At 46.3% G+C, this 22,113-nt stretch overlaps 1 protein-coding gene across 1 annotated transcript in view; it reads right to left on the reverse strand.

Annotated features, from left to right (window-relative positions):
* The window catches only part of LOC135535889 (tudor domain-containing protein 3-like), a 79,647-nt gene that overhangs the window by 53,540 nt on the left and 3,994 nt on the right, over nt 1-22,113 (reverse strand). The window contains 2 exon segments of the mRNA XM_064962300.1: nt 3,880-4,021; nt 13,620-13,780. Of these exon segments, the coding sequence (XP_064818372.1) occupies nt 3,880-4,021; nt 13,620-13,780 (303 nt within the window).

Below are 22,113 nucleotides of genomic sequence, written 5' to 3' on the forward strand. Positions count from 1 at the left end.
ATGTGTGTGTATTTAGTATATGTTGTGTAGATGTGTGTGTATTGGGTATATGTTGTGTAGATGTGTGTGTATTGGGTATATGTTGTGTAGATGTGTGTGTATTGGGTATAAGTTGTGTAGATGTGTCTGTATTGGGTATATGTTGTGTAATTAGATGTGTGTGTATTGGGTATATGTTGTGTAATTAGATGTGTGTGTGTATTGGGTATATGTTGTGTAATTAGATGTGTGTGTATTGGGTATATGTTGTGTAATTAGATGTGTGTGTATTGGGTATATGTTGTGTAGATGTGTGTGTATTAGGTATATGTTGTGTAATTAGATGTGTGTGTGTATTGGGTATGTGTTGTGTAATTAGATGTGTGTGTGTATTGGGTATGTGTTGTGTAATTAGATGTGTGTGTGTATTGGGTATGTGTTGTGTAATTAGATGTGTGTGTGTATTGGGTATATGTTGTGTAGATGTGTGTGTATTGGGGATATGTTGTGTAATTAGATGTGTTTGTGTATTGGGTATATGTTGTGGAAATAGATGTGTGTGTGTATTGGGTATGTGTTGTGTAATTAGATGTGTGTGTGTATTGGGTATGTGTTGTGTAATTAGATGTGTGTGTGTATTGGGTATATGTTGTGTAGATGTGTGTGTATTGGGGATATGTTGTGTAATTAGATGTGTGTGTGTATTGGGTATATGTTGTGTAATTAGATGTGTGTGTGTATTGGGTATATGTTGTGTAATTAGATGTGTGTGTATTGGGTATATGTTGTGTAATTAGATGTGTGTCTATTGGGTATATGTTGTGTAATTAGATGTGTGTGTATTGGGTATATGTTGTGTAATTAGATGTGTGTGTATTGGGTATATGTTGTGTAATTAGATGTGTGTGTATTGGGTATATGTTGTGTAATTAGATGTGTGTGTATTGGGTATATGTTGTGTAATTAGATGTGCGTGTATTGGGTATATGTTGTGTAGATGTGTGTGTATTGGGTATATGTTGTGTAATTAGATGTGTGTGAATTGGGTATATGTTGTGTAGATGTGTGTGTATTGGGTATATGTTGTGTAGATGTGTGTGTATTGGGTATATGTTGTGTAGATATGTGTGTATTGGGTATATGTTGTGTAGATGTGTGTGTATTGGGTATATGTTGTGTAACTAGATGTGTGTGTATTGGGTATATGTTGTGTAGATGTGTGTGTATTGGGTATATTTTGTGTAATTAGATGTGTGTGTATTGGGTATATGTTGTGTAGATGTGTGTGTATTGGGTATATGTTGTGTAGATGTGTGTGTATTGGGTATATGTTGTGTAGATATGTGTGTATTGGGTATATGTTGGTGTAATTTGTTCGGTATTGCTGCCCTGTCGGAAGTAGAAACACAAGCATTTCGTTGCACCCGCAATAACACCTGCTAAACATGTTTACCTGACCAATAATATCTGCTAAACATGTTTACCTGACCAATAACATCTGTTAAACATGTTTACCTGACCAATAACATATGTTAAACACGTTTACCTGACTAATAACATCTGCTAAACATGTTTACCTGACCAATAACATCTGTTAAACATGTTTACCTGACCAATAACATCTGTTAAACACGTTTACCTGACCAATAACATCTGTTAAACACGTTTACCTGACCAATAACATCTGCTAAACATGTTTACCTGACCAATAACATCTGTTAAACATGTTTACCTGACCAATAACATCTGTTAAACACGTTTACCTGACCAATAACATCTGTTAAACACGCTTACCTGACCAATAACATCTGTTAAACACGTTTACCTGACCAATAACACCTGTTAAACATGTTTACCTGACCAATAACATCTGTTAAACACGTTTACCTGACCAATAACATCTGTTAAACACGTTTACCTGACCAATAACATCTGTTAAACATGTTTACCTGACCAATAACATCTGCTAAACATGTTTACCTGACCAATAACATCTGTTAAACATGTTTACCTGACCAATAACATCTGTTAAACATGTCTACCTGACCAATAACATCTGTTAAACACGCTTACCTGACCAATAACATCTGTTAAACACGTTTACCTGACCAATAACACCTGTTAAACATGTTTACCTGACCAATAACATCTGTTAAACACGTTTACCTGACCAATAACATCTGTTAAACACGTTTACCTGACCAATAACATCTGTTAAACATGTTTACCTGACCAATAACATCTGCTAAACATGTTTACCTGACCAATAACATCTGTTAAACATGTTTATCTGACCAATAACATCTGTTAAACATGTTTACCTGACCAATAACATCTGTTAAACATGTCTACCTGACCAATAACATCTGTTAAACATGTTTACCTGACCAATAACATCTGCTAAACATGTTTACCTGACCAATAACATCTGCTAAACATGTTTACCTGACCAATAACATCTGTTAAACATGTCTACCTGACCAATAACATCTGTTAAACATGTTTACGTGACCAATAAAATTAGATTAGATATTTATTTTTTTAATCATTAAGAGAACAGATTATTGTATGGGACAATATACAAATGTTTTTGAGAAAGATTTTATTATATTTTTTTAAATGTCATTGAATAATGTCATTGAATAATGTCATTGAATAATGTCATTGAATAAATTTAATAATTTTGATAACAGATAAAATGTAATGAATTGAAGGTTATTTGCTGATGTAAAAATCTAAAACCCCCTTTAGTACTACGCCTTTAGAACGGCCTTCAGTTAGCCCTTTATAGCGCCCTTTACAATGGCCTTTACAACGCCCTTTAGAACGCCCTTTACAGCTCCCTTTAGAACGCCCTTTAGAACGCCCTTTAGTACACACTTTAGAACGCCCTTTAGTACACCCTATACAACACCCGATACAACACCTTTACAACGCTTTAGAACGCTTCTTTAGTACACCCTATACAACACCCTTTACAACGCCCTTTACAACGCCTTTAGTACACCTATACAAAACCTTTAGAACGCCCTTTAGAACGCCCTTTAGTACACCCTATACAACGCCCTTTAGAACGCCCTTTAGTACACCTATACAACGCCTTTACAACGCCCTTTACAGCCCTTTACAACGCTTTACAACGCCTTTAGTACGCCCTTTAGCACGCCCTTTACAACGCCCTTTAGAACGCCCTTTAGTACACCTTTACAACGCCCTTTAGTACGCCCCTTTACAACGCCCTTTAGTACGCCCTTTAGTACGCCCTTTACAACGTTTTTAGTACGGTTTTACAACGCCTTTAGAACGCCCTTTACCCAGGCCTTTAGAATGCCCTTTGAACGCTTTTACAACGCCCTTTACAACGCCCTTTTGAACGCTTTTTGAACGCTTCTTTACAACGCCCTTTAGTACGCCTTTACAACGCCTTTAGTACGCCCTTTACAACGCCTTTACAACGCCTTTAGTACGCCCTTTACAACGCCCTTTAGTACGCCCTTTACAACGCCCTTTACAACGCCCTTTACAACGCCCTTTAGTACGCCCTTTACAACGCCCTTTAGTACGCCCTTTACAACGCCCCTTTAGTACGCCCTTTACAACGCCCTTTAGTACGCCCTTTAGTACGCCCTTTACAACGCCCTTTACCCAGGCCTTTTGAACGCCCTTCAGGACAACCTTTTTCATGGTCCTTTGAACCAGACAGGACAAACAACTGTCCAGTAACAGCGTAATAAACACTACCACTTGAGGTGCAAGCTCTCTATTCCCCGTATAGTATAAAGAGTCTAGTGCACTACTTTTGAAGTGCACGCCCTATGTAGGGAATAAGGTACTGTTTGGAACACAGTCACAGAGACAGTCTGCTGTAAAGCGAAGGGTAAAACACCTCCTCTTCCTCACCCTTTGCAGTTCCCATTTCTCCATCATGTGGTCGACCTCCCCTCCCAGGACGGATATCTTGGAGTCGTCCAGAAGCAGAATGCCATTCTTCACCTGGACCGTACCAAGGACCTTCACCTTGGTTCCTGGAGGGGTGTTCAGGCTAAAAAAAAAATACAGGAGGAGGGGGGTGAATTAGGGAGGCCAGAGGACAGCTCCATAGATAACCCATATTGTATTAAACGGAGAGCTCTAAGTAGATCAAATCAATTAAGCGGTTAAAGGAAGCTTAAACCAATGCCAAAACAAACAAACAAACAAACAAACAGGGAGATTGACTATAATAGGTTTACATGGAACATGTTTACAGGTACATTTAATACAGACTGGCTACAGTAATGGAATGGAAGCACAGGTCATATGTTAACCTAATATTGGATAGGACAAAAACAAAAGATAGAAATCTATTGTTTATCAATCTCTGTAACAACGGCACAAACAACAGACAGAACAAACAGTGTCTTGGTATGAAAGCAGTTTTTTTTTTGGGGGGGGGGGGGGGGGGGGGCAGCTTTAATTAGAAAAGAGAAACAGCAAATCATCACGATTCATTTTCCCGTCCTAAAACTCTTCATCCAGCCAGCTATGCCTGTGATGGCTAATGTCCAACAAGGGCTAGCCATGCCAAAAGAACAGCTTAGCTTACGTTACCCACAAACCCTCTCCCCTCTCTGTCCTGTCAGACCATGCCCTATCCAGACCACTCTTCTAAATGACACGCTGTGTTGCAGTAGGATGGTGAGACAAGGGATGATGAGGGATTGTGTCCTAAAATAGCACCCTATAGAAACACAGATGTGTCATTTAGAAAAGTGGTCTGGATAGGGCATGGCCTGTGGCCAAAAGTAGTGCACTATATAGGGAATAGGGGGGCCCAAATTGGGACAGACCCTAGGAATAATCCCATCCGCTGGTTCAGGCCGTTCTCATTTTAAATTAACAGCCCAGTTCTGATCACCACCACCTCTGAGCCCCCCGGGCCGCGTCCCAAACGGGATCCTATTCCCTATGTAGTGCACTACTTTTGACCAGGGCCCTATAGGGAATAAGGTGCCATTTGGAATTCAGCCTGCCTAGTCCTCTCATTAAAAAGCACAGGGACTTAGAGGGATGTCCAGCTGCTGATACAGCAATTAGGGATTTTACTTCCAAACCCAATGGCCCAGTACGTCCAGTACGTCCAACCCAATGGCCCAGTACGTCCAACCCAATGGCCCAGTACGTCCAACCCAATGGCCCAGTACGGGTCCCTCCCCTCCCTCCCTCCCTCCCTCCCTCCCTCCCTCCCTCCCTCCCTCCCTCCCTCCCTCCACTATCAGAGCTAGGTGGGACTGGAGCAGGGTCCTCTCCCTCCCTCCACTATCAGAGCTAGCTGGGACTGGAGCAGGGTCCCCTCCCTCCCTCCCTCCCTCCCTCTCTCCACTATCAGAGCTAGCTGGGACTGGAGCAGGGTCCTCTCTCCCTCCACTATCAGAGCTAGCTGGGACTGGAGCAGGGTCCTCTCTCTCTCCCTCCCTCCACTATCAGAGCTAGCTGGGACTGGAGCAGGGTCCCTCTCTCTCTCCCTCCCTCCCTCCACTATCAGAGCTAGCTGGGACTGGAGCAGGGTCCTCTCTCTCTCTCTCTCTCCCTCCCTCCCTCCTCCCTCTCTCTCTCTCTCCACTATCAGAGCTAGCTGGGACTGGAGCAGGGTCGTCTCTCCCTCCCTCCCTCTCTCCACTATCAGAGCTAGCTGGGACTGGAGCAGGGTCCTCTCTCAGGGTACTGTCTCATAATGACACTGTGGAACGGATCTGCACGCCAATACAAACTAACCTCTTTCTGTTTCCTTCTATCCACACTCTCATCCATCTCGTCCTGTTTCCTTTTCTCTCCCTCCCCCTCCCTCCCTCCCACCTCTCCCTCCCTCTCTCTCCCTCTCTCTCTCCTCCTTCTCTCTTCCTCCCTCCCTCTCCCTCCCTCCCTCTCTCCCTCCCTCCTCTCTCCCTCCCTCTCTCTCCCTCTCTCCTTCTCTCTTCCTCCCTCCCTCTCCCTCCCTCCCTCCCTCCCTCCCTCCCTCTCTCCCTCCCTCTCTCCCTCTCTCCCTCCCTCTCTCCCTCCCTCTCTCCCTCCCCTCTCTTCCTCCCTCCCTCTCCCTCCCTCCCTCCCTCTCCCTCCCTCTCCTTTTCTCTCCCTCCCTCCCTCTCCCTCCCTCTCTCCTTCTCTCTCCCTCCCTCCATCTCTCTCCCTCTCTCTCCCTCCCCTCTCCTTCTCTCTCCCTCCCTCCCTCTCCCTCCCCTCTCCTTTTCTCTCCCTCCCTCTCCCTCCCTCCCTCTCTTCTTCCTCTCCCTCCCTCCATCTCTCCTCTCTCTCTCCCTCCCTCTCTCCTCTCTCCCTCCCTCTCTCCTCTCTCTCCCTCCCTCCCTCTTCTCTCTCCCTCCCTCCCTCCCTCCACTATCAGAGCTAGCTGATATCAACAGAACAGACACTAGTTAGTGTTGTCATAATAAAAGGGTTGTACTGTTCTCTCCTCGCGGATAGATTCCGGGCAAGCTCTCCGTCCCAAATGGGACCCTAATTCCCCTTCGTAGTGCACTACATCGTTTTGAGTCCAGAGATAATAGGAACCATGTGGGACTCAGCGTTCCTCTCTGGCCACTCCACCTGTAGGGGCTGGCTGGTCGCCACGGCAGCCGTCGCCGCTGCTTGGATGGAGTTGTAATTAAGGAAACGGATTGGTAGCGGATCAGCCACTGACGAGTGGAAATTACAGAGGGAGGAGAAGAAAGCGAGAGAGATGGAGACCGGGGGGAGGGAGGGAGGAAGAGAGAGAGAGAGAGGGAGGGAGGGAGGGAGGGAGGGAGGGAGGGAGGGAGGGAGGGAGGGAGGGAGTGCAGGGAGGGAGGGTGCAGGGAGGGAGGGAGGGAGTGCAGGGAGGGAGGGAGGGAGTGCAGGGATGGAGGGAGGGTGCAGGGAGGGAGGGAGGGAGGGAGGGAGGGAGGCTGAGGGAGTTCAGAAAGTCACCAACATCGGTCTGTGCTTCCATTCCAAAAGAAAGACGAGAGTTTTGGTTGAAAATGAGGATCTACGATACTGGCTGATTGGTAGACAGGAGTGAAGCAGCACCAGTCTACAGGTCAGTCTACAGGTCAGTCTACAGGTCAGTCCACAGGTCAGTCTACAGGTCAGTCTACAGGTCAGTCTACAGGTCAGTCTACAGGTCAGTCTACAGGTCAGTCTACAGGTCAGTCCACAGGTCAGTCTACAGGTCAGTCTACAGGTCAGTCTACAGGTCAGTCCACAGGTCAGTCTACAGGTCTATACAGTCAACAGGAGGTGATTTGTAGACCGGTGTGAAGCAGCACCAGTCTACATGTCAGTCTACAGGTCAGTCTATAGGTCAGTCTAGAGGTCAGTCTACAGGTCAGTCTACAGGTCAGTCTACAGGTCAGTCTACATGTCAGTCTACAGGTCAGTCTACAGGTCAGTCTACAGGTCAGTCCACAGGTCAGTCTATAGGTCAGTCTACAGGTCAGTCTACAGGTCAGTCCACAGGTCAGTCTACAGGTCTATACAGTCAACAGGAGGTGATTTGTAGACCGGTGTGAAGCAGCACCAGTCTACATGTCAGTCTACAGGTCAGTCTATAGGTCAGTCTAGAGGTCAGTCTACAGGTCAGTCTACAGGTCAGTCTACAGGTCAGTCTACATGTCAGTCTACAGGTCAGTCTACAGGTCAGTCTACAGGTCAGTCCACAGGTCAGTCTATAGGTCAGTCTACAGGTCAGTCCACAGGTCAGTCTACAGGTCAGTCTACAGGTCTATACAGTCAACAGGAGGTAATTTGTAGACCGGTGTGAAGCAGCATCAGTCTACAGGTCAGTCTACAGGTCAGTCTACAGGTCAGTCCACAGGTCAGTCTACAGGTCAGTCTACAGGTCAGTCTACAGGTCAGTCCACAGGTCAGTCTACAGGTCAGTCTATAGGTCAGTCTACAGGTCAGTCTACAGGTCAGTCTACAGGTCAGTCTACAGGTGGGTCTACAGGTCAGTCTACAGGTCAGTCTACAGGTGGGTCTACAGGTCAGTCTACAGGTCAGTCTACAGGTCAGTCTACAGGTCAGTCCACAGGTCAGTCTACAGGTCTATACAGTCAACAGGAGGTGATTTGTAGACCGGTGTGAAGCAGCACCAGTCTACAGGTCAGTCTACAGGTCAGTCTACAGGTCAGTCTACAGGTCAGTCCACAGGTCAGTCTACAGGTCAGTCCACAGGTCAGTCTATAGGTCAGTCTACAGGTCAGTCCACAGGTCAGTCTACAGGTCAGTCTACAGGTCTATACAGTCAACAGGAGGTAATTTGTAGACCGGTGTGAAGCAGCATCAGTCTACAGGTCAGTCTACAGGTCAGTCTACAGGTCAGTCCACAGGTCAGTCTACAGGTCAGTCTATAGGTCAGTCTACAGGTCAGTCTACAGGTCAGTCTACAGGTCAGTCTACAGGTCAGTCCACAGGTCAGTCTACAGGTCAGTCTATAGGTCAGTCTACAGGTCAGTCTACAGGTCAGTCTACAGGTCAGTCTACAGGTGGGTCTACAGGTCAGTCTACAGGTCAGTCTACAGGTGGGTCTACAGGTCAGTCTACAGGTCAGTCTACAGGTCAGTCTACAGGTCAGTCCACAGGTCAGTCTACAGGTCAGTCTACAGGTCAGTCTACAGGTGGGTCTACAGGTCAGTCTACAGGTGGGTCTACAGGTCAGTCTACAGGTCAGTCTACAGGTGGGTCTACAGGTCAGTCTACAGGTCAGTCTACAGGTCAGTCTACAGGTGGGTCTACAGGTCAGTCTACAGGTCAGTCTACAGGTCAGTCTACAGGTGGGTCTACAGGTCAGTCTACAGGTCAGTCTACAGGTCAGTCTACAGGTCAGTCTATAGGTCAGTCTACAGGTCAGTCTACAGGTCAGTCTACAGGTCAGTCTACAGGTGGGTCTACAGGTCAGTCTACAGGTCAGTCTACAGGTCAGTCTACAGGTCGGTCTACAGGTCAGTCTACAGGTCAGTCCACAGGTCAGTCTACAGGTCAGTCTACAGGTCAGTCTACAGGTCAGTCCACAGGTCAGTCTACAGGTCTATACAGTCAACAGGAAGTGATTTGTAGACAGGAGACGTGTTATTTCATCAGCCTGTTAGATGGAAGCTGCATCCCAAATGGCCTTAGACCAGGACCTATAGGGAGACCCATAGGGAGACCCATAGGAGAGACCCATAGGGAGAGACCCATAGGGAGACCCATAGGGAGACCCACAGGGAGAGGCCCATAGGGAGACCCATAGAGAGACCCATAGGGAGACCCATAGGGAGACCCATAGGGAGACCCATAGGGAGACCCATAGGGAGGCCCATAGGGAGACCCATAGGGAGACCCATAGGGAGACCCATAGGGAGGCCCATAGAGAGACCCATAGGGAGCCCACAGGGAGACCCATAGGGAGGCCCATAGGGAGGCCCATAGGGAGACCCATAGGGAGCCCACAGGGAGACCCATAGGGAGACCCATAGGGAGACCCATAGGGAGACCCATAGGGAGACCCATAGGGAGACCCATAGGGAGGCCCATAGGGAGACCCATAGGGAGACCCATAGGGAGACCCATAGGGAGACCCATAGGGAGACCCACAGGGAGACCCACAGGGAGACCCACAGGGAGACCCATAGGGAGACCCATAGAGAGACCCATAGGGAGACCCATAGTGAGAGACCCATAGGGAGACCCATAGAGAGACCCATAGGGAGGTCCATAGGGAGACCCATAGAGAGACCCATAGGGGAGACCCATAGGGAGGCCCATAGGGAGACCCATAGGGAGCCCATAGGGAGACCCATAGGGAGACCCATAGGGAGACCCATAGGGAGACCCATAGGGAGACCCATAGGGAGGCCCATAGGGAGGCCCATAGGGAGGCCCATAGGGAGGAGGGAGACCCATAGAGAGACCCATAGGGAGACCCATAGGAGACCCATAGGAGACCCATAGGGAGACCCACAGGGAGACCCATAGGGAGACCCACAGGGAGACCCATAGGGAGACCCATAGAGAGACCCATAGGGAGAGACCCATAGGGAGACCCATAGAGAGACCCATAGGGAGGCCCATAGGGAGACCCATAGAGAGACCCATAGAGAGACCCATAGAGAGACCCATAGGGAGAGACCCACAGGGAGACCCATAGGGAGACCCATAGGGAGAGACCCATAGGGAGACCCATAGAGAGACCCATAGGGAGACCCATAGAGAGACCCATAGGGAGACCCATAGAGAGACCCATAGGGAGGCCCATAGGGAGACCCATAGGGAGGCCCATAGGGAGGCCCATAGAGAGACCCATAGAGAGACCCATAGGGAGGCCCATAGAGAGACCCATAGGGAGGCCCATAGGGAGGCCCATAGGGAGACCCATAGAGAGACCCATAGGGAGGCCCATAGGGAGGCCCATAGGGAGACCCATAGGGAGGCCCATAGGGAGACCCATAGAGAGACCCATAGGGAGGCCCATAGGGAGACCCATAGGGAGGCCCATAGGGAGGCCCATAGAGAGACCCATAGAGAGACCCATAGGGAGGCCCATAGGGAGACCCATAGGGAGAGACCCATAGGGAGAGACCCATAGGGAGACCCATAGAGAGACCCATAGGGAGACCCATAGGGAGACCCATAGGGAGACCCATAGGGAGACCCATAGGGAGACCCATAGGGAGACCCATAGGGAGACCCATAGGGAGACCCATAGTGAGACCCATAGGGAGACCCATAGGGAGAGACCCATAGGGAGACCCATAGGGCTCTGGTCATAAGTAATGCTCTACGTAGGGAATAGACAGAATCATCAGAGACATCTGAAATGGGGATCTAAGGCCTCTGTCAGGGGAACGTACCTATAAACGTACGTATGGAAGGCCCTATCTAGGAGTAATTAATTGATGACTAGATATTCAGATGGAAGGCCCTATCAAGGAGTCCAATTTTTTGTCCAAAACCCTGTTTTTGCTTCGGGTATTGTGTGTAGATTGATCAGTGGGGGGGGGGGGGGGGACAATGTAATCCATTTTAGAATGAGGCTGTAACGTAAAACAAAATGTGGGGGGAAAATCAAGGGGTCTTTCTGAATGCACTGTACATATATTTGTTGTTGTTGTTGTTGTTGTTTTCTCCGTTCCTGGCACCGTACGGTACTTTTCCTGGGTGGTAAAACTCCTACGCTGGAATGCAGTCCAGAAAAACCAAATTATTTACTAGGGTTTTGTTTCTGTGCCTTCGGAGAAGACGCGGATAGCCTTTTGATGCTAACGCGCTACTCTGTTCCAACTGGTCGCGACGGTGATGATCGAGAGAGAGTTTCAGAAGCTGATCTTGTTCCTGTGGCCGTACTCATCAAGTATCTCAGAGTAGCAGTGCTGATCTAGGGTCAGGTCACCCCTGTCTATTTACTCTTATTCATGGAGATTTAAAAGACAAATAAACTGATCTGAAATCAGCACCTCCTATTCTATGAAGATTGATACAAGCGACCTCTGAGTTTAGCCTGGTGTTTAAGAAGTAGCTGTTCCTTACCTGATCAATCAATCAGATTAGCCTGGTGTTTAAAGTTGCTAATCAATCAGATTAGCCTGGTGTTTAAAGTAGCTAATCAATCAGATTAGCCTGGTGTTTAAAGTAGCTAATCAAACAGATTAGCCTGGTGTTTAAAGTTGCTAATCAATCAGATTAGTCTGGTGTTTAAAGTAGCTAATCAATCAGATTAGCCTGGTGTTTAAAGTAGCTAATCAAACAGATTAGCCTGGTGTTTAAAGTTGCTAATCAATCAGATTAGCCTGGTGTGTAAAGTAGCTAATCAAACAGATTAGCCTGGTGTTTAAAGTGGCTAATCAATCAGATTAGCCTGGTGTTTAAAGTAGCTAATCAAACAGAATAGCCTGGTGTTTAAAGTAGCTAATAGATCAAACAGATTAGCCTGGTGTTTAAAGTAGCTAATCAATCAAACCGATTAGCCTGGTGTTTAAAGTAGCTAATCAATCAAACCGATTAATGAATTGATCTGGGACAAGTGTTTGAACTAGTAGTTGTTCTCTACCTGATCTAGGACAGGTGTTTAAACCAGTAGTTGTTCTCTACCTGATCTGGGACAGGTGTGTGAACTAGTAGTTGTTCTCTACCTGATCTGGGACAGGTGTGTGAACTAGTTGTTCTCTACCTGATCTGGGACAGGTGTCTGAACTAGTTGTTCTCTACCTGATCTGGGACAGGTGTCTGAACTAGTTGTTCTCTACCTGATCTGGGACAGGTGTTTAAACCAGTAGTTGTTCTCTACCTGATCTGGGACAGGTGTGTGAACTAGTAGTTGTTCTCTACCTGATCTGGGACAGGTGTGTGAACTAGTAGTAGTTGTTCTCTACCTGATCTGGGACAGGTGTTTAAACTAGTAGTTGTTCTCTACCTGATCTGGGACAGGTGTGTGAACTAGTTGTTCTCTACCTGATCTGGGACAGGTGTCTGAACTAGTTGTTCTTTACCTGATCTGGGACAGGTGTGTGAACTAGTTGTTCTCTACCTGATCTGGGACAGGCGTCTGAACTAGTTGTTCTCTACCTGATCTGGGACAGGTGTGTGAACTAGTAGTTGTTCTCTACCTGATCTGGGACAGGTGTCTGAACTAGTTGTTCTCTACCTGATCTGGGACAGGTGTGTGAACTAGTAGTTGTTCTCTACCTGATCTGGGACAGGTGTCTGAACTAGTTGTTCTCTACCTGATCTGGGACAGGTGTGTGAACTAGTAGTTGTTCTCTACCTGATCTGGGACAGGTGTCTGAACTAGTTGTTCTCTACCTAATCTGGGACAGGTGTCTGAACTAGTTGTTCTCTACCTGATCTGGGACAGGTGTCTGAACTAGTAGTTGTTCTCTACCTGATCTGGGACAGGTGTGTGAACTAGTTGTTCTCTACCTGATCTGGGACAGGTGTGTGAACTAGTAGTTGTTCTCTACCTGATCTGGGACAGGTGTTTAAACTAGTAGTTGTTCTCTACCTGATCTGGGACAGGTGTGTGAACTAGTTGTTCTCTACCTGATCTGGGACAGGTGTCTGAACTAGTTGTTCTCTACCTGATCTGGGACAGGTGTGTGAACTAGTTGTTCTCTACCTGATCTGGGACAGGTGTCTGGACTAGTTGTTCTCTACCTGATCTGGGACAGGTGTCTGAACTAGTTGTTCTCTACCTGATCTGGGACAGGTGTGTGAACTAGTTGTTCTCTACCTGATCTGGGACAGGTGTGTGAACTAGTTGTTCTCTACCTGATCTGGGACAGGTATCTGAACTAGTTGTTCTCTACCTGATCTGGGACAGGTGTCTGAACTAGTTGTTCTCTACCTGATCTGGGACAGGTGTGTGAACTAGTTGTTCTCTACCTGATCTGGGACAGGTGTGTGAACTAGTTGTTCTCTACCTGATCTGGGACAGGTGTGTGAACTAGTTGTTCTCTACCTGATCTGGGACAGGTGTCTGAACTAGTTGTTCTCTACCTGATCTGGGACAGGTGTGTGAACTAGTTGTTCTCTACCTGATCTGGGACAGGTGTCTGGAGTAGTTGTTCTCTACCTGATCTGGGACAGGTAGGTGAACTAGTTGTTCTCTACCTGATCTGGGACAGGTGTCTGAACTAGTTGTTCTCTACCTGATCTGGGACAGGTGTGTGAACTCGAGGCCCACAGCGTTGGTGTGTCCGTCTGTCATCTGCAGCCTCAGCATCCTGGGGGCTCCCTGAGACTCCTCGTTGTCCTTGGGGGCCGACACGTTCCTCACCTTCTGAACCTGCAGCACACACGGACCCTCCAACTGAGGGCGGGTACGGGTGAGGAAAAGACGAAGGACAGCGGTCGTGTTAATTAGGGCACACTGTAGCAAAAACCTTTTTGTTACAGCCAGAGACTGAGTTAGGGGTCCGTATTCATCAGGCACCAAACGGATCAAAACCGACAAAGCGAGAGGGGAGCTGAACTTGTCCAATAAGGACGGTTTTTTTTCGCTCCGGTGTGTCCTAATGCCAGGGATTGTTGCAGTAAAGACATTTGTAACCACGAACTGGCAAACAACTTCACCAGATGGTTCCAGCTTCAATAACTGCTCCTCTGGGACGAATAAAGTTTATTGAATTGAGCTCCCCTCGCCGTCTCCTCGCTCAAATTGACCTTACTGCTTTTACAGTTGAAGTCGGGAAGTTTACACACACTTAGGTTGGAGTCATTAAAACTAGTTTACACACACTTAGGTTGGAGTCTTTAAAACTAGTTTACATACACTTAGGTTGGAGTCATTAAAACTAGTTTACATACACTTCGGTTGGAGTCATTAAAACTAGTTTACATACACTTAGGTTGGAGTCATTAAAACTAGTTTACATACACTTAGGTTGGAGTCATTAAAACTAGTTTACATACACTTAGGTTGGAGTCATTAAAACTAGTTTACATACACTTAGGTTGGAGTCTTTAAAACTAGTTTACATACACTTAGGTTGGAGTCATTAAAACTAGTTTACATACACTTCGGTTGGAGTCATTAAAACTAGTTACACACACTTAGGTTGGAGTCATTAAAACTAGTTTACATACACTTAGGTTGGAGTCATTAAAACTAGTTTACACACACTTAGGTTGGAGTCATTAAAACTAGTTTACACACACTTAGGTTGGAGTCATTAAAACTAGTTTACATACACTTAGGTTGGGGTCATTAAAACTAGTTTACATACACTTAGGTTGGAGTCATTAAAACTAGTTTACATACACTTAGGTTGGGGTCATTAAAACTAGTTTACATACACTTAGGTTGGAGTCATTAAAACTAGTTACACACACTTAGGTTGGAGTCATTAAAACTAGTTTACATACACTTAGGTTGGAGTCATTAAAACTACTTTACATCCACTTAGGTTGGAGTCATTAAAACTAGTTTACATACACTTAGGGTGGAGTCATTAAAACTAGTTTACATACACTCAGGTTGGAGTCATTAAAACTAGTTTACATACACTTAGGTTGGAGTCATTAAAACTAGTTTACATACACTTAGGTTGGAGTCATTAAAACTAGTTTACATACACTTAGGTTGGAGTCATTAAAACTAGTGTACATACACTTGGTTGGAGTCATTAAAACTAGTTTACATACACTTAGGTTGGAGTCATTAAAACTAGTTTACATACACTTAGGTTGGAGTCATTAAAACTAGTTTACATACACTTGGTTGGAGTCATTAAAACTAGTTTACATACACTTAGGTTGGAGTCATTAAAACTCCTTTTTCAACCCTCCACACATTTCCTGTTAACTAACTACAGTTTAGGAAAGTCGGTTTGGACATCTACTTTGTGCGTGACACAATTAATGTTTCCAACAATTGTTTTCAAACGGATTATTTCACTTATAATTCACTGTATCACAATTCCAGTGGGTCAGAAGTTTACATACACTAAGTTGACTGTGCCTCTAAACAGCTTGGAAAATTCCAGAAAATGATGTCATGGCTTTAGAAGTTTCTGATAGGCTAATTGACATCATTTGAGTCAATTGGAGGTGTACCTGTGGATGTATTTCAAGGCCTACCTTCAAACTCAGTGCCTCTTTGCTTGTCATCATGGGAAAATCAAAAGAAATCAGAAAAATAATTGTAGACCTCCACAAGTCTGGTTCATCCTTGGGAGCAATTTCCAAACGCCTGAAGGTACCACGTTAATCTGTACAAACTATAGTACGCAAGTATAAACACCACGCAGACATCATACCGCTCAGGAAGGAGACGCGTTCTGTCTCCTAGAGATGAACGTACTTTGGTGCGAAAAGTGCAAATCAATCCCAGAACAACAGCAACGGACCTTGTGAAGATTCTGGAGGAAACAGGTACAAAAGTATCTAGATCCACAGTATAACGAGTCCTATATCAACATAACCTGAAAGGCCTCTCAGCAAGGAAGAAGCCACTGCTCCAAAACCACCATAAAAAAGCCAGACTACAGTTTGCTACTGCACATGGGGACAAAGATCATACTTTTTGGAGAAATGTCCTCTGGTCTGATGAAACAAAAATAGATCTGTTTGGCCAAAATGACCATCGTTACGTTTGGAGAAAAAGCGTGAGGCTTGCAAGCCGAAGAAAACCATCCCAACCGTGAAGCACGGGGTGGCAGCATCATGTTGTGGGGTGCTTTGCTGCAGGAGGGACTGGTGCACTTCACAAAATAGATGGCATCATGAGGAAAAGAAAATTATGTGGATATATTGAAGCAACATCTCAAGACATCAGTCAGGAAGTTAAAGCTGGTTGCAAATGTGTCTTCCAAATGGACAATGACCCCAAGCATACATCCAAAGTTGTGTCAAAATGGCTTAAGGACAACAAAGTCAAGGTATTGGAGTGGCCATCACAAAGCCCTGACCTCAATCATATTGAAAATCTGTGTGGCAGAACTGAAAAAGCGTGTGCGAGCAAGGAGGCCTACAAACCTGACTCTGTTACACCAGCTTTGTCAGGAGGAATGGGCCAAAATTCACCCAACTTATTGTGGGAAGCTTGTGGAAGGCTACCCAAAATGTTTCACCCAAGTTAGACAATGTAAAGGCAATGCTATCAAATACTAATTGGGTGTATATAAATGTCTGACCCACTGGGAATGTGATGGAAAAAAATAAAAACTGAAATAAATAATTTTCTCTACTAGTATTCTGACATTTCACATTCTTAAAATAAAAGTGGTGATCCTAACTGACCGAAGACAGGGAATTTTTGCTAGGATTAAATGTCAGGAATTGTGAAAAACTGAGTTTAAATGTATTTGGCTAAGGTGTATGTAAACTTCTGACTTCAACTGTAAGTACCTGACCTTCCTTAACGGTCATGTACCGGATCTTCCTTAATGGTCATGTACCGGACCTTCCTTAACGGTCATGTACCGGACCTTCCTTAACGGTCATGTACCTGACCTTCCTTAACGGGCATGTACCTGACCTTCCTTAACGGGCATGTATCTGACCTTCCTTAACGGTCATGTACCTGACCTTCCTTAACGGTCATGTACCTGACCTTCCTTAACGGTCATGTACCTGACCTTCCTTAAAACTTATGTACCGGACCTTCCTTAACAGCCATGTACCTGACCCTCCTTAATGGTCATGTACCGGACCTTCCTTAACGGTCATGTACCGGACCTTCCTTAACGGTCATGTACCTGACCTTCCTTAACGGGCATGTATCTGACCTTCCTTAACGGTCATGTACCTGACCTTCCTTAACGGGCATGTACCTGACCTTCCTTAACGGCCATGTACCTGACCTTCCTTAACGGTCATGTACCTGACCTTCCTTAACGGGCATGTATCTGACCTTCCTTAACGGTCATGTACCTGACCTTCCTTAACGGTCATGTACCTGACCTTCCTTAAAACTTATGTACCGGACCTTCCTTAACAGCCATGTACCTGACCCTCCTTAACGGGCATGTACTTGACCTTCCTTAACGGTCATGTACCGGACCTTCCTTAACGGTCATGTACCGGACCTTCCTTAACGGTCATGTACCTGACCTTCCTTAACGGTCATGTATCTGACCTTCCTTAACGGTCATGTACCTGACCTTCCTTAACGGTCATGTACCTGACCTTCCATAACAGCCATGTACCTGACCTTCCTTAACACTTAAGTACCTGACCTTCCTTAACGGTCATGTATCTGACCTTCCTTAACGGTCATGTACCTGACCTTCCTTAACACGGTCAAGTACCTGACCTTCCTTAACGGTCATGTACCTGACCTTCCTTAACGGTCATGTACCTGACCTTCCTTAACGGTCATGTACCTGACCTTCCTTAACGGCCATGTACCTGACCTTCCTTAACACTTAAGTACCTGACCTTCCTTAACGGTCATGTACCTGACCTTCCTTAACACTTAAGTACCTGACCTTCCTTAACGGCCATGTACCGGACCTCCCTTAACGCTGATGTACCGTTAAACAGAGTGTGTTTGTTCTTCAGGTCCATGCTGTAAACAGAGAAGTGGCAACTAAAGAGCCATAAAGAAATAACACAACTCAGATGGTTCTTTTCACAGCTCTGGTTCTGGTTCCCTCCTTTACATTCAACTGAGGTTTACACGTTCCAATTAAAATAGTTTCTGAGCTCCAAGAGCTGGCATTCTACGGCATATTCAATCACCTCTTTGTAAATGCAGTACATATTAATTGCAGTCTAGTGATAACCAACTCTGGGAAAAGTGCCAAGCAAAAATAATAATATCGTAATGCAGACAGACTGAGAAATTCTGAATCACCAGCATTGATGGCGCTTCCCCTGTTAGACTAATGCAGAGTGGGAGTTGTACTTACCTGAAAGGAGTGCAATATCTTATACAGAGCCTTAGGAGGACCGTGGGTTATTAGATCTCTGAGGACCGTGGGTTATTAGCTCTCTGAGCTTTAGGAGGACCATGGGTTATTAGCTCTCTGAGCTTTAGGAGGACCGTGGGTTATTAGATCTCTGAGGACCGTGGGTTATTAGATCTCTGAGGACTGTGGGTTATTAGCTCTCTGAGGACCGTGGGTTATTAGCTCTCTGAGCTTTAGGAGGACCGTGGGTTATTAGCTCTGAGCTTTAGGAGGACCGTGGGTTGTTAGCTCTCTGAGGACCGTGGGTTATTAGCTCTCTGAGCTTTAGGAGGACCATGGGTTATTAGATCTCTGAGGACCGTGGGTTATTAGATCTCTGAGGACCGTGGGTTATTAGATCTCTGAGGACTGTGGGTTATTAGCTCTCTGAGGACCGTGGGTTATTAGATCTCTGAGGACCGTGGGTTATTAGCTCTCTGAGCTTTAGGAGGACTGTGGGTTATTAGCTCTCTGAGGACCGTGGGTTATTAGCTCTCTGAGCTTTAGGAGGACTGTGGGTTATTAGCTCTCTGAGCTTTAGGAGGACCGTGGGTTATTAGCTCTCTGAGCTTTAGGAGGACCGTGGGTTATTAGCTCTCTGAGGACCGTGGGTTATTAGCTCTCTGAGCTTTAGGAGGACGTGGGTTATTAGCTCTCTGAGCTTTAGGAGGACCGTGGGTTATTAGCTCTCTGAGCTTTAGGAGGACCGTGGGTTATTAGCTCTGAGCTTTCGGAGGACCGTGGGTTATTAGCTCTCTGAGCTTTAGGAGGACCGTGGGTTATTAGCTCTCTGAGCTTTAGGAGGACCGTGGGTTATTAGCTCTCTGAGCTTTAGGAGGACCGTGGGTTATTAGCTCTCTGAGCTTTCGGAGGACTGTGGGTTATTAGCTCTCTGAGCTTTAGGAGGACCGTGGGTTATTAGCTCTCTGAGCTTTAGGAGGACCGTGGGTTATTAGCTCTCTGAGGACCGTGGGTTATTAGATCTCTGAGGACTGTGGGTTATTAGCTCTCTGAGGACCGTGGGTTATTAGATCTCTGAGGACCGTGGGTTATTAGCTCTCTGAGCTTTAGGAGGACTGTGGGTTATTAGCTCTCTGAGGACCGTGGGTTATTAGCTCTCTGAGCTTTAGGAGGACTGTGGGTTATTAGCTCTCTGAGCTTTAGGAGGACCGTGGGTTATTAGCTCTCTGAGCTTTAGGAGGACCGTGGGTTATTAGCTCTCTGAGGACCGTGGGTTATTAGCTCTCTGAGCTTTAGGAGGACCGTGGGTTATTAGCTCTCTGAGCTTTAGGAGGAGGTTATTACTCTGAGCTTTCGGAGGACTGTGGGTTATTAGCTCTCTGAGCTTTAGGAGGACCGTGGGTTATTAGCTCTCTGAGCTTTAGGAGGACCGTGGGTTATTAGCTCTCTGAGGACCGTGGGTTATTAGCTCTCTGAGCTTTAGGAGGACCGTGGGTTATTAGCTCTCTGAGCTTTAGGAGGACCGTGGGTTATTAGCTCTCTGAGCTTTAGGAGGACTGTGGGTTATTAGCTCTCTGAGCTTTAGGAGGACCGTGGGTTATTAGCTCTCTGAGGACCGTGGGTTATTAGCTCTCTGAGGACCGTGGGTTATTAGCTCTCTGAGGACCGTGGGTTATTAGCTCTCTGAGGACCGTGGGTTATTAGCTCTCTGAGGACCGTGGGTTATTATCTCTCTGAGCTTTAGGAGGACCGTGGTTAATTAGCTCTCTGAGCTTTAGGAGGACCGTGGGTTATTAGCTCTCTGAGCTTTAGGAGGACTGTGGGTTATTAGCTCTCTGAGCTTTAGGAGGACCGTGGGTTATTAGCTCTCTGAGCTTTAGGAGGACCGTGGGTTATTAGCTCTCTGAGGACCGTGGGTTATTAGATCTCTGAGGACCGTGGGTTATTAGCTCTCTGAGCTTTAGGAGGACTGTGGGTTATTAGCTCTCTGAGGACCGTGGGTTATTAGCTCTCGGAGCTTTAGGAGGACTGTGGGTTATTAGCTCTCTGAGCTTTAGGAGGACCGTGGGTTATTAGCTCTCTGAGCTTTAGGAGGACCGTGGGTTATTAGCTCTCTGAGGACCGTGGGTTATTAGCTCTCTGAGCTTTAGGAGGACCGTGGGTTATTAGCTCACTGAGCTTTAGGAGGACCGTGGGTTATTAGCTCTCTGAGCTTTAGGAGGACCGTGGGTTACTAGCTCTCTGAGCTTTCGGAGGACTGTGGGTTATTAGCTCTCTGAGCTTTAGGAGGACCGTGGGTTATTAGCTCTCTGAGCTTTAGGAGGACCGTGGGTTATTAGCTCTCTGAGCTTTAGGAGGACCGTGGGTTATTAGCTCTCTGAGCTTTCGGAGGACTGTGGGTTATTAGCTCTCTGAGCTTTAGGAGGACCGTGGGTTATTAGCTCTCTGAGCTTTAGGAGGACCGTGGGTTATTAGCTCTCTGAGGACCGTGGGTTATTAGCTCTCTGAGCTTTAGGAGGACCGTGGGTTATTAGCTCTCTGAGCTTTAGGAGGACCGTGGGATATTAGCTCTCTGAGCTTTAGGAGGACCGTGGGTTATTAGCTCTCTGAGCTTTAGGAGGCGTGGGTTTTAGCTCTCTGAGGACTGTGGGTTATTAGCTCTCTGAGGACCGTGGGTTATTAGCTCTCTGAGGACCGTGGGTTATTAGCTCTCTGAGGACCGTGGGTTATTAGCTCTCTGAGGACCGTGGGTTATTAGCTCTCTGAGGACCGTGGGTTATTATCTCTCTGAGCTTTAGGAGGACCGTGGTTAATTAGCTCTCTGAGCTTTAGGAGGACCGTGGGTTATTAGCTCTCTGAGCTTTAGGAGGACTGTGGGTTATTAGCTCTCTGAGCTTTAAGAGGACCGTGGGTTATAAGCTCTCTGAGGACCGTGGGTTATTAGCTCTCTGAGCTTTAAGAGGACCGTGGGTTATTAGCTCTCTGAGGACCGTGGGTTATTAGCTCTCTGAGCTTTAAGAGGACCGTGGGTTATTAGCTCTCTGAGCTTTAGGAGGACCGTGGGTTATTAGCTCTCTGAGGACCGTGGGTTATTAGCTCTCTGAGGACCATGGGTTATTAGCTCTCTGAGGACCGTGGGTTATTAGCTCTCTGAGGACCGTGGGTTATTAGCTCTCTGAGCTTTATGAGGACCGTGGATTATTAGCTCTCTGAGCTTTATGAGGACCGTGGGTTATTAGCTCTCTGAGCCTTAGGAGGACCGTGGGTTATTAGCTCTCTGAGCTTTAGGAGGACCGTGGGTTATTAGCTCTCTGAGCCTTAGGAGGACCGTGGGTTATTAGATCTCTGAGGACCGTGGGTTATTAGCTCTCTTTGCTTTATAAAGACCGTGGGTTATTAGCTCACATACAAATTAATTAATTATCTCCCTCGTCATCATCTGTGGCTTTTTCTCAGTTGAACTGAGAAATGAGGAATGAAGGCATTTTAAAGCTGGTGTGACAGAGACATCTAGTGGCCTTTGGAAGTAGTGCATTTCTGTATTTCTCAAACGTGCACAGGACAGTGTAACCAACAGGGTATCAAGCCCGGGTCAGGTGCATGTTGTTTTCAAGGCTGAGATAAATAGCCCACTGAGCTAAAGCCTAGGAATTAGCTTTCTATGTTGCCATGTGTCTTCAACATGTTTACTCACCATAGCATTCGAGCTTGACTAACCCCCAATCCAATCTTAGTTTTTCTTCTGTATCGAATCATTATGATAGGATCTTTGACAGTTTCTCTTACCCTT

The sequence above is a fragment of the Oncorhynchus masou genome, unplaced genomic scaffold (genome assembly GCF_036934945.1).
Source record: "Oncorhynchus masou masou isolate Uvic2021 unplaced genomic scaffold, UVic_Omas_1.1 unplaced_scaffold_528, whole genome shotgun sequence".
In the NCBI taxonomy this organism is placed as follows: Eukaryota; Metazoa; Chordata; class Actinopteri; order Salmoniformes; family Salmonidae; genus Oncorhynchus; species Oncorhynchus masou.